This window comes from Pinus tabuliformis, chromosome X (assembly GCF_031772625.1).
Source record: "Pinus tabuliformis cultivar Carrire ecotype Pingquan chromosome X, CPIR1, whole genome shotgun sequence".
NCBI classification, from domain to species: Eukaryota; Viridiplantae; Streptophyta; class Pinopsida; order Pinales; family Pinaceae; genus Pinus; species Pinus tabuliformis.
This window is the reverse complement of record NC_142308.1, coordinates 245,473,890-245,486,824: the sequence shown is the minus strand read 5'-3', so window position 1 is coordinate 245,486,824 and position 12,935 is coordinate 245,473,890. Positions and strand designations below refer to the sequence as shown.

General features: G+C 38.6%; 1 protein-coding gene across 2 annotated transcripts in view; it reads right to left on the bottom strand.

Moving 5' to 3' along the window:
• The window catches only part of LOC149139292 (uncharacterized), a 225,017-nt gene that overhangs the window by 96,323 nt on the left and 115,759 nt on the right, over positions 1-12,935 (bottom strand). Inside the window, exons 4-6 of one of the 2 annotated variants that reach the window (XM_089448140.1) lie at positions 1,709-1,858; positions 1,295-1,419; positions 907-1,039 (exon numbers count right to left, since the gene is read on the bottom strand). In XM_089448140.1, the coding sequence (XP_089304266.1) occupies positions 907-1,039; positions 1,295-1,419; positions 1,709-1,858 (408 nt within the window). The remainder of the gene's footprint in view (positions 1-906; positions 1,040-1,294; positions 1,420-1,708; positions 1,859-12,935) is intronic. The other variant, XM_089448141.1, reaches the window with a different exon arrangement.

The window sequence follows — 12,935 nt, the reverse complement described above, 5'->3', positions numbered from 1 at the left end:
ATGTATAAATCATAAGATTAGAACGTAAGTTTATATATCTAAAAGGATAACATAGATGACGGATTGCACACATGACGCACCATCAACTCAGTCAGCAAATGATAGTTACTTCAATGGTCCCGCAGTACAATGGCCAAGAAGTCAATAAAGTAGAATGTATGTCCACGTGGGAGAATGGTGACTTCAGTGGGAGACCATGTAGATCCGTTTCAATTGTGAGAGGTCTGTTTCGGAGCAGATCCTGGGAAGATGCAAGCAAATCGAGATACATATTTGTGCACAATCCAAGGATCTGCGGATCCATCCCCCAGGACCAATAAAATCCAGTAACACAGGATAACTAATGATCTTTTCGCTCTGCACTTTATTACTAGCACATTGCTTTCAAGGCACTAAGGGGTATCTCTGCATGACCATCTATTCTAAGAGAGAATTATAAACACAGACTGCACTTTTAAGTTTTAAAAAGTCCTAAGAATATAGATTTTGTTTAAAACCCTTGAGCACTTCCCCTCGTATCGAGAATGGCATCAAGGATAAACCCTAGAACCTTCAAGGCACAAGGCCAGCCAATAACAAGTCTCAAAACTGTTAAACTGACATACTCATTAAGAGCTCCACATGTCCCTTGTGGGAATTGAATTTGGGTTGGGAGGAAAACAATCATTCCTCCCAACCACCTGGACTAAACCCAATCAACAAAGACCTAAAGATATAGATATTTCTACCCCGTCATTTGCAAGCAGGCAGCCATATCAAAATAGGAAGCAAGATCATAATAAGCAAACACTACATTGAATACACAAGTTTTTACAACAGTAGATGGTATGGAGGATTGGGGAGCAAACTCATGGTGTACAGATAATGTTCATGTGACTTCTAAATCGAAAACTTAAAGTAACTTACAGAAACTGAAGCAAACGCTGTAGGATGGACTGTAAATGCACAGCCACAGCCAAAACTCAACTTGTCCTTCACACTTTTAATTAATTCTGCTTTCCAGCCAGCATTCCGCCCGCCAAAGGTAGGAGTCACACTGCTAACACACAAACGAGATTCACAACATTATGCCAAAAAACATAGGGAAGCACAGATTAACATGACTCTATACAATCCATAAGCATGAAAATAAAAGCATTAGATCTGGAGTTACTGTTTGTCTGCAGACAGTATAGGAGTAGCTGAATTGAACCAAGAAAGCCAAACGAGATTAATACAACTAATTTTACTTACCATCAACGCTAGTACAGATGAGTAAGATATAAAAGCCAAAAAAAAGCTATGTCAATTATACCTCAGTTGGATAGTTGGCTGAACCATCAGGCCTGACCTCTGCCAAGCTAATGGCTGTACCATGCCAACAGAAAATGACTTATCAGGCCATTGCACCATTGGTGCCATGCGTGTACCCCACCTATTCTGCCAACATAAATAAAATATATAAATATTTGCAAAAAATGGCTTTTCCAACAAGTTACCATATAAGCACCTTCCATACCACGTGGTGTTACAAATTGTGGCCTGCGTGGCATATATTTTATCTCTATCAAAAGCGTTGATGTCTAATGACCTGGATGAAATTTATGGGACTTTTACGATCAAGCGCAATGTACTTTATAAGCCCAAGCCAACCTAAATACTAGACACATTACAATCCAATGACAATCTTCTCAAAATTGCAAACCTATTTGACTTTTGAGGATTCTACCTTGCATGTGAAGCTCAACTTTGTTTCCCCTGGATATCGGCGTTGCACTTGAAGAAGGCCACCAAAGGCGAGGAAGAAAGCACTACTAGTTAAACCTTCTCCAGCCACATAAGTAACTTGACCATGTGGAAACTGTATGTCCATAAATGACTGCAGCATTAACAAACATCAATTGAGTTAATAACTACAAAAAGGTATTAATTACAACATAAGTTATATGGGAGCTTAGTTAAATGTAATCACAATGAAAGATCAACCTGGTTTCTTAGTAATGAAATACAGCATCCAACCAGCTTTTAAAAGGCGTAAGAATTTCAACTTCATGTCAAAATTTTCTTTATGAATCTAACTGAATTAAAAGAGACGAGAAAAAACAAAGTTCAAAACGAGATGAAGTTTTGATCAAGCCAATATCTATGGAAAAGTTGAAGCTAGCAATCTTATCTCTCTAAAGGACAAAACTACAGGGCTGGATGGCTTCACTTCAAGAAATTTCAGTGAATTTGGGAATATAAACAAGAGAGACCTTTTTAGGAATGGGCAGGAATCAAGATCTAAAAGCACACTAATAGGAGGCCTAACCTCCACCCAACTGGCCTTTATTCCAAACAACAGATATCTGATTCTTTGAACAGATTCATACCAATTACCCTGTGCAACATCACTGCATACAAGCTCATAACTCAACAAAAATTATGTCCATGTTCAAATGATCTTCCAAGTTCTGTACCAGCAAAACAAGAGGGTTTCAATAAAGAAAGTCACTTGGTAGTCGGTAGATAATGTGATTGTCGCTCAGGAATCAATATATTTGTGATAGATTCTAACGTCCCTTGAACATCTTTCAAGCTGGGCATGGCTAATGCATTTCACAAAGTTAACAAGGATTCTTATCAAAGTGCTAGAAGGATTAGACTCCTACTGAATGGATCAATTGCATTGAAGCTTGCATATGAACATCATTGTTGGCAAATTGGCACAGCATTTTTTCAAGTTTGAGGGGTCTTAGACAAGGCTGTCCTCTTCTCTCCTGCTGATTGTCATTCTAGCAGGAATTTTGAAATCAAAATAATCAGAAAGTCCTCTACTTCTAGGAATCAGATTGCTTCTAGTGAAACTTCCAAAAGTTTGTAGATAAGTCTCCCCTAATTAGTGCGGTCCACTCTAAGCATGTTATGAATAAAATATATAGAAAATAATGTAAATGATAATAAACATAAATAATGATAATTAATTAGTAATTAGTACTAAAGAGGCATGTCTAATGGGACATGACCTTCCGTGAAGAGGCACCTACTTAGGTATATAAGCGGGCCTCATTAGTAACAATGAACATCATTCTCATTCATACATTTTAATATATATTCTTGTATCCTAAATGGAGATCTACATATTCCAAGTCTTCTGGAGTGTTTAACCCAATGTTTTAAAACTCCGACTCGGCCGAGGGTTGACTCCAACTCCGACTCTGACTCGGTATCAACTCGGCCGGCTCGATTTCAATGACTCGGTCGTTGTAAAAAATACATTAAATATTTATATTTTATAAAAACACATAATTTTAAAGATTTTCATTCATGTTTCCAAACACACAGCATTAGAATATAGATAGAAGACAACATATGATCAAAGTTGGCTCATGAATATATCCATTATATCAAAATGGCACCCAGTGCACTGTCCAATACATACACGATGATGATATAGAGATCAAAACAAAAACACATAACCAAGGAGGCTACAAATGGCCTCTACAACAAAAGTTTGTGACCAGTACTACTGGCTACTGCTAGAGTTGCCAACATCATCTGGCTCAGTGTCACTTGGGAGCAGAGCGAAAGCGGGAAGTGAGAGCGAAAACGGGAGCGGGAGCGACATTTTCAGAAGCTCCCGGTTTGGGAGCGAATCCCGAAGGAGTTCGACAACCAATGTCACTAACATCAAGGTACATAGAGCGATTGGTGCTCTTGATTAAATACGAGTTCCATACCCTAATATATGACAAAATTCAATGGAAACATTGCAAACCCCCAATCCTAATATATGACAAAATTCAATGGAAACATTGCAAACCCCCAATCCTGAAATCTTGAAAAACTGATAAGTTTGCTAGATTTTGAATGAAATCTAAAATTCTACTTTCTCCATATGAAATCCAATGAGGCTGGAACCACTCTCAAACACCTTGAGTCATTTCATGGTAATGTTAAAAAAATTTAAGTAAAAGGATGAAAATGAAGATTAAGGAGAATGTCTCCCTTAACATTACCATGAATAGCATATCAATACTAGGAGAGGGGAATGGACCCCAAAGACCAACAAACCAATTAATAAAACCATTTGGAGTCCCCCACACTCAAAAAAAAACATAAAAAATCAAAAAATTTGCATTTTTTGGGGTTCACTGGCTACTTTCCTTGACCCGGCTGGGTTGATATGGACTCGGCCGAGCTGGCAGAGATATGCAATGACTCAGCCGGCTCGGTATTAACTCGTCCAGCCGAACCGGTTCAACCACCGAGTTGAAATTTTTTTGGCCGACTCGGACCAACTCGGCCGAGTCGGTTCCGAGCCGGCCGGGTTTAAAAACACTGGTTTAACCTGAAGAACGAACTTTGTTCATTACAAAGCACTCCCTTATTGACACTCCTGTTTAATGGAAGAAGCAGTCCCTCTCAAGCATTAGACTGCAGGATGGAGAAACACTGCAAGTAGTGTTGAGAGGAAGGTTCGAACCTAGATTTGGATGAACTACTAAAAGAACTTTTACATTCAGGAGGGGAGCTTCAGAATCAGGTGCAGAGTCACAGACTAGTGGCAGAGCACCATCAACATGCAAATGACAGTCACATGCAAAGGTCAATGTCGTTGATATAAATATAGTCTCAACAAGAAAGCATGAGAAGATCAGCAAAGCACATGTGAATGAGAGAGGACCTGTTAAAGGTTTTATACTGCCAGACTCATAGAAGCTTTGATAACAAGAACCATCTCCAGTGGAATTTGATGTTAGGGACACCATTGTGGGGAGAAAGCTATAATGTAGAGGGAAAAGTGCTTAGATCAAACAAAATGGATGAAAAAATGTTATAATGACATGTTATAATGACATGCCAGACTCAAAGAAACTTGTAATTAAGGACACCCTTGTGGTGAGACCTTTAAGAGTACTGTAGATGGAAAGGTGTTTAGACCAACAAATGTGGATGAACAAGAAGCTTACAATGACATAGATAGGGAAGATCTTGCAATTATTGGTATGACAATCCCAAACAACATCATAACACGTGCAACATACAAAGACCACCGACAAAGCTTGGGATATAGTAAATGTTTTGTACGAGACATCTCAAAAAAGCCATAGATCTCTATTTGAGAAGCCAATTGTCTAGTTTGGTGCTGGCAAAAGATCACTCACTCCCAAGTCATTTCAGCAGACTCGAAAGTAAGAGATCAACTTATCGTCCTGGCAGAAGAGAACGACAACAGAGATCTTACCAATGCAAATATTAAACATTTGACAGTTTGACTGTCATTTTAAAATGTTTATAATAAGTCAAATTATTAGTGACAGTTATCCCCTTGATATTTAATGAGCTGGGAGGGCTGATATTGTAGGAGAAGAGGAACAAGCCCCATGATGTAGGTAATTCTCAGTATGTTTTTGCAGCAAATAATAAGGACAAGGGAAGGCAAAGTTTCAGCCATCAAATAGACAAGAGAGGAAGACAAAGGTAAGACAACTTCAAGCTTAAGGATTCAAAGAAAAGTAATTATACCACCAGCAGGTACTCATATTGTCAGAAAACGTAGTCATTATTATAACTGTTTCAAACAAAAGTATGACTTTTCTAATTCATAAGCTGAAAGGAATTCAAGCAATTAGGAATAAAAGGAGCATGATGGCAATAGTAGTTTAAATTAAGGGTGTAATCTTCACTTTTGGCCATGGCTTACCCATATTGTATCATTGTAACATTTTGAATTATGGCTAAAAGGCCAAACTGCCCTACCCCTTCAGTTGTGTATATATACACCAACTCTCCTTTATATTATTCACTCAAGTGAATTATTCATTCTTTGACAAATGTGATTTGTCTAAGGGCACCATAAGTATTGCACTCCCTTCAGCAAGCAAAGACCCACACCACTGTAGCTTCCAAATCTATGAGACCTCAAGTTACATATAACCTTTATGACCCTTGAGGGGATGACCAACCTCCCCAAGGCACTAGGGGAGTTGTTGCACTAGACTTTGGGACGAACACCACAAGTTCAAAGGATAAATCAGTTTGAAAGGATCTCCAAGTCAAGCTCCACCCATGCAGAGTATTACTCACTAGCTCAGGTCAAGTAGTCAATCTTCCATCTAGAGTTTCTTCCCCATGTCCGTGAATGTTAGGAGAGATGGGCTTCCCTATGCTTTTGCTCCTCCTAGGATTAGGGAAGCAAGGCCCCTTTCCCCTAATAACTCTTACCATGACATCATCCAATGATACATCAATCCTTTCACAATGATTGGTGATTCCAATGAGAAGCCTACTTCTCTGCCACCTCACTTGGCTTCAGCATCTAGTGCCTAAAAACCTTGACATTGTCCATTCCATGTCGAGCATAGATTCATTTGGTTTTATCATTTTTTGCATTCATCCTTTTCATGTACCTTGTATATCATATTTTAGCTAGTTCCTTAGACTTTTATTGTTAGTGTTATTTTAGGCACCACTTTTACCCTCCCATTGTATATTTATTATTGACCAATGTTCCATGTGGTCCCCACATTTCCCATGCTCCCAGGATGGTGGGATGCCTGGGGAAACACTTCCCCACGTCTCCCTTTCGAGGAAATGCAAGAGGAAACATGTCCCCAATGTGGGGGTCGTATTTCACCAAAAGGGGTGCTTGTGGGCACCTCCCCCTCCCCCATCAAAAAGGGGGGCTTTTGGACATCCCTCGTCTAAGGGGGCACATATGCGCATCCCCCCAAAAAATTTCCTAAAAACAATAGTTCATGAGTGGGGAAACCTAATATTCAACCCTATGGCCCTACTAATGCTATGTAATTAACAGTAATGTTAAATTGTTAAAATAAATGGATGATCCTTTTACTTTAACTTTTAATATTATCATTCACTCTTTTAGGATGCTTGGCTTCTGGGCATCCCTCCTCTAGGGGGGGGTAGAGGCGGTATGGGCATCCCCCTAAAATTTTGTCTAAAAACAATAGTTTATGAGTGGGGAAATCTAGTATTCAACCCTATGGCCCTACTAATGTTATGTAAATAATGGAAATGTTAAATTCTTAAAGTAAAAGGATGATCCTTTTACTTAAACTTTTAACATTATCATTAGTTGTTTCAAGATGCTTGACAATGGTTCCAACTTCATTGGATTTTATGAGAAAGTAGAATTTTAGATACCACTCGGGAAGACTTAATAGTTTTCAAGATTACAAGATTGGGGGGATTGCAATATTTCCATTGAATTCTATCATGTATGAGGGTATGGAACCAACATTTAATAAAGAGCACCAAGCCCTCTATGTACTTCTATGTTTGTGGCATTGATTGTTGAACTTTTTCACGGACACCTACCAACGAGAAAGATAAACGCGAAAAGAAAATTTATCACACCACATCAAAGGTGGAGTTATAAAAAGTTTACTAATTATTCTGGGGAGACACCCCATCACTCTCCAGTCTATCATGACCCTAGTAAAAATGTATCCATCACTCAAACAAAATTTTGATTTGAGATGTTAAGTTTTTTCTATCTTAATTTTAATGCTTAAAGGGTGATATTCACGATGAGGATCCCAATATAGGCAATAAATTTGATGATTTGTGTTGTAGCATGATTTTTTTTGGACTATAGAGGCCATCTAGAGCCTCTTTGTTGATGTATTTTTGATGCAAAGATGGATCGGCTTTGATGTTATTTTGGTTATATGCACCCTTTCTATATATATGAGAAACTTTGCATATTTGTACATAGTGGTTTGGATTCATATGGATGCACATGAATATTTATGCACTTTTTTCAAAATTTGAATATTATGTATTTTTTGGTCAATCATTTTTTTTGACCAATTTTTTTCCAGTTTTCAGTTTTGGGGTTCACCAATTCGATGATTGATCTTTCAGATAACATTGGTTCATTTTCCATAGTTTATTTTTAGTTTTAATTTTTAAGTCTTGACTCTAGATGCTAATGACCTCAAACCAAGTCTTTGACTCATCATTCTTTACTTCTTCTAAATTTGAGTAATCTCAATTTACTCTCCCAATCTTTGGACTTTGGTATCTACTATTTTGCTTAGTACTTATCAAATTCTAGAATAATAAATGATGGATTTAAATCTACGTATACAATATTTTACTATTTCTATTTCATTGAATAATTTATGATGTATGAATCAATGTATTTCATTATTGAAATTAAATCATGCTTATATATATATATATATATATATATATATATATATATATATATATATATATATATGTCCCCTCATCTCCCTTGAATTTCCCCAAAATTTGGGTGTGCTCCCACGTGCCCCCCCGTATGTATCCTCGTTCCTTCATCGCCCCATCCAAGAAACTTGGTAGAACGTTAGTATTGAAACTAGATGTTCTTTTCCTACATCGCCCCCTCCAAGAAACTTGGTCGAACATTAGTATTGACACTAGATGTTCTTTTCGATCCCATTAACCTACCAATTGTGGTCCTTCATTGAACATTCATAAAATTATCTTATATTATCTTATTGAACCTACATTTCCTTCTCTTCTTATTGCCTCCTTTCTTCTTATCAATTTCTTTTTCAACTTCAACTTCTTTCATTTTGTCCTTTTTTCTTACCAACCTCAACCTATATTCACCACTCATTACCTGTGATTACTTTGGCCACATAGATGTTGATTACTCCATGGTGTTAACCCAACTTATTCCAACCAAGTGACACAATGATTGCAACCAATGTTGAAAAAATCAACATTAGCAAAAAAAAAAAGACCAACAGTCCAGAAAACATCTTCTCGGCAACATCGACGAAAAAATCGACAAACTGCGACAAACATTAAAAAATACAAAATATATTAATTTTTTCAAAATTGGAAAAAAACGGGAAAATATAAGGAAAAATTGGCAAAAATCGAGAAAATCATGATTGTTTTTAACCGAAAAATTTGTTGGTTGAAAAAACACGATTTTTCGACACATTGCCAAAAAATTGGCAATTTTATCAACACTACGACCACTTTCCAGTAGCCAAAGATGGATCAAATTCAACACCATACAAAGGAACCAACTATGCAATTTGGTGTGAAATTCAACTTTGTTCACGAAGCACCTCACCTTGACTGTGTAATCAATGTATAAATCATCCAAGAATCGTTAGAACCACAAACATTAATTCATGTTATCACAATTTAAATACATGAATTTCATTCTGCAATGGTTTCAATTCTATTTAATTGTTGACTTGTCATTCTCCATTTATAGATCTCACTTGGAACAAACTCCAAAAGTTTCATATTATTTCCAAAAAGAATGACATCCATGATTGTGTGATCAATCCAAAAATCATCCAAGAATTGATTGAACCATCAACTTTTATTTTGATTTAACACAACCTAAAATCATGAATTTCTTTCTGCAATGGTTTCATTTCTAATGTGTCATTATCCTACCATTATCAGTTTATAGATCTCACTTGGGACAAACTCCAAAAGTTTCTTATTTGTCTCTAGAAATGCCAACCTAGCTTTTGTTAATGGAAGCCTACTTCTTTTTGGATAGTTCTTGAGGTGGCTTTCAATATCCAATTCCACTGCTCTTGAATTTTCTTTGTAGACAACATTTTGTTTACCATAGCATTTTATCTAATTGTTTATCTATCACGTCAACTTAATGTTAATTTTTAGCAAACCCAACACCTTGCACTTGATTCCTAGTAGAAAATCAATCTACTAATTATATACACAACTAGGTCCCTAACATAAATTCAACAAAAGCAAATTCACCAATCTCAATCACAAAAATGACACAGATTCTACCCAATTTGAGTTATGTTACCACTCAAACCAGCAAGGGACCTTAAGGGGTTCCTAAGAGGGCAATTGCTAGGTTAAGGGCAAAGGTGGAGCCTTAGCCCACTCTCACCACAGCTAAGTCTCCCTACTCTTCATGGACTTTTACCGATGGGAGGAGTCTCGATAGTGTAGGGATCACTTGTAAAGTATATGTCAATAGATATGTGAAAAGAGACCCTAGAAACCCTTTCCCAAGAATGGAGTGAAGAATGGAACTTGCTTGCTCTTTAAGCAAGGGACTTGGTCCTCCAAGGATAAGGGGTGAGGATTGAAGGCTTGAGGGAGAAGGAATAGGCTTATAGACGAGGTTCGCAATCCCTATAATCCTTGGGAAACTTAGATTCCCAAATGGTCCTTGACAAATAATCTTTATTGAGAAGTGGGACCACATGGGGCCAAGTGGAACCAACCCAGGCTCGGGGATGGAATGCAACAATCAATGATGTTCCTATCCTAGACAAGGCGAGGGGAAAGGACCAAACAAGAATACTTTCTTCAAAAGGTTGAATTGATCCTATTGAGGTCTAGACTCTAGCCTTGGGGATGCCTAAGCACAATTCGATCCTAAATCTAGGGCTTGAGATTCTCGGAGATTCTACTATTAGAATTGCCTCAAATTTGGAGGGAGAGGGGACTCACCAGCGCAGTGGCCTATAGGAGATCGAATTTTTTCCTTGGGTCAATTCCTGGGAAATTGATGCCCTAGGTGACCTAATGGGGCTAGACTTGGGGAAAAGGGGGAAAATAGTTAAAATAGGATTGAAATGATCACCCTTTTCAACGGATCAGTGCCTAGTTCACTTGGGGATATGAAGTCAAGGATAATGATGAGTAAGAACTTGGTTTCTCGATCAAGGAGGCCCAGAAAGTCAACTTCATCCAATGTTGAGAGAAAGAAAAGAAAAGTGACCTTCAAGCATTTATGCTTCAAACCAAATGATGCAAGCTTCTCGAGATAAATAAATCTCTAGGACATTTCATTCATATAACATTGACACATACATTAAATTAGCTAAAACATGCTCAATTCCACATTTCGATAATGCGGCAACTAGCCCTAATTTTAGCCATATGTAGCAACAAGAATAATAGCATCAAAATTTACTTACAACGTTATAGAGTATAACCAACCAGCATTTCGTTTGCTCAATAAAGCTCCAAGACAAGAGAAATAGCCCAAATCCATACATAAAAATTCATCCATCTCCAAAAATATCAACCAAGGAAATGTGCGAAAATTCTCTATGATTAGAGAGATCCCAAGTCAAGTGATGATACAAATGAATGTATCTAACATCAATATATAGCCTCCTAATGAGTTTGAATTAGCCTATGGGCCCCTAAAGAGAAAAAAATGTGCAAATAATAACCTCTAATGGTGACAAGCCCATCATACTAGCTCATAATGTAAAAACAAGCCTCAGAAGGGGCCAAATATGATGTCTGCATGTCATAGGGCCCTCTAAAGGTTCAATAACATCCTGAAGTGCCATATTGAGGAATAAATTCCTCGGAGTATGGTGGACAAGGGGGTGGCCCCTTATTCTCCAAGTAGTAGACCTGTGGTGCTCTCAGTGGGTTTGAGGGCACATCAATGACCCCATGGTTCTCCATATGGATCAGAGATGCTTGTAGATCCTCTGCAATGGTCCAAGTGGTGGAATGAATGGTGGAATGAATGCTGCCATGACATCGTACAAGTGTTCGTGCATCTGCCAAGAGTGTGGGGCTCATGTGGGGGCATGTGGGGGCCTGTTGGGCATAGTGTACCAATCATGTCACCATCGTCCAAAAGTGGATCGCTAATGGTCTCTAAACATCCATGAAGGTTTGTGGAGTGTTGTCTGTTGCTGTGGAGGTCCATGGCTCTCTATGCACACCCTACATGTGCCAATGTCGATCTCTAGGGGTTAAGATTCCATATAGGGAAGCCAAACCCAAATGGAAGCCACTTGCAATCTTGCATAAGATCCAATGCGTCCCCTAGGCTTCCAGTACAATCAGTCATTAGAATAATCGGGTAAAAGAGCTTACAAACCATGGATAACAAAGTGGGCACTTCATAATGGCATGCCCTTTTGTAGTGGGCTTTCACATGTGCTAGTGTCTCCAAGCTCCAAAGGGGGTTAGGCAGGTACCTTATTAGGTGGTTTTAGCCTTTAGAGGGGATAGTATGTCCAAGGTACATCCTTCTAATGGGGGTGGCAAGTGACAAATAGGTGAGATGGAATAGGGAATGAGAGGGGCAGCCCTAGGCCACATAATGGGGCATAGGGGTAGCTATACAAAAGGGAAGCCCATACTTGGGTATGTAATGTATAGGAAGGAGCACTCGTGGTACATGAGGTGCTTCGGCCTTGATTTTTCCACCCTTCTTCATATACCCCTTTTGCCTTTCATGAATTTTCCTTAATTAACTGCTTAGGGCTCAAAGGACAAGAGCATGATGTGTAAGATATAGCAGTGATTACCCCCTTTTAGGTAGGGTGCTTCATTGCCCTCCAGTGGTTGGGACAATCATGGGTTCCTGAATGATATAGGAGGCTCATCTAGGGCCTATGTAACTAGGGTGATGGCCATGGATGGGGTAGAGCTCATGTGTCGGCTTTTGCCCACCTGCTAATTATTTTTGTCCCGACACCTTTTGCATTTTGAGGTACAATTTCTTGTTAAATGTGGCCAATTATGCTTTTCCTTCTTTTTTCTAGTTGCTTCAACCTTCAGGGCATCATTCTAGGGCTGACCCAAGGTGGGGGAAAAGGGGATAGGGAGGCTAGCCCTATGTGGACCCAGAATGAGAATGTGGACCCAGGTGGGAGAAATGATGAATGGGGATACAATGAACGGAAAGGAAGTAGTATGTGCTGGTAAAGGAGCGGGAATATGCACCCAAAGTCAGGGTTTCCCAAGTACTACCACCCTAGAACCAAATGGTCAATAAAGGGGATCCCACAGGACTAAGATCCAAGGGTAACAACCAAAAGATGTCAAGGAGACAAGAGTACATACTAAACCCACTCTTTCTGCCAAATCCCCCATCAATCCATACCCAAAAGTATCCATGTTAAGTAAACCCGATACTTAATTATCAAATGACAAGACATACCTTTAGATTTGGGAGGCCCACCTTCAAA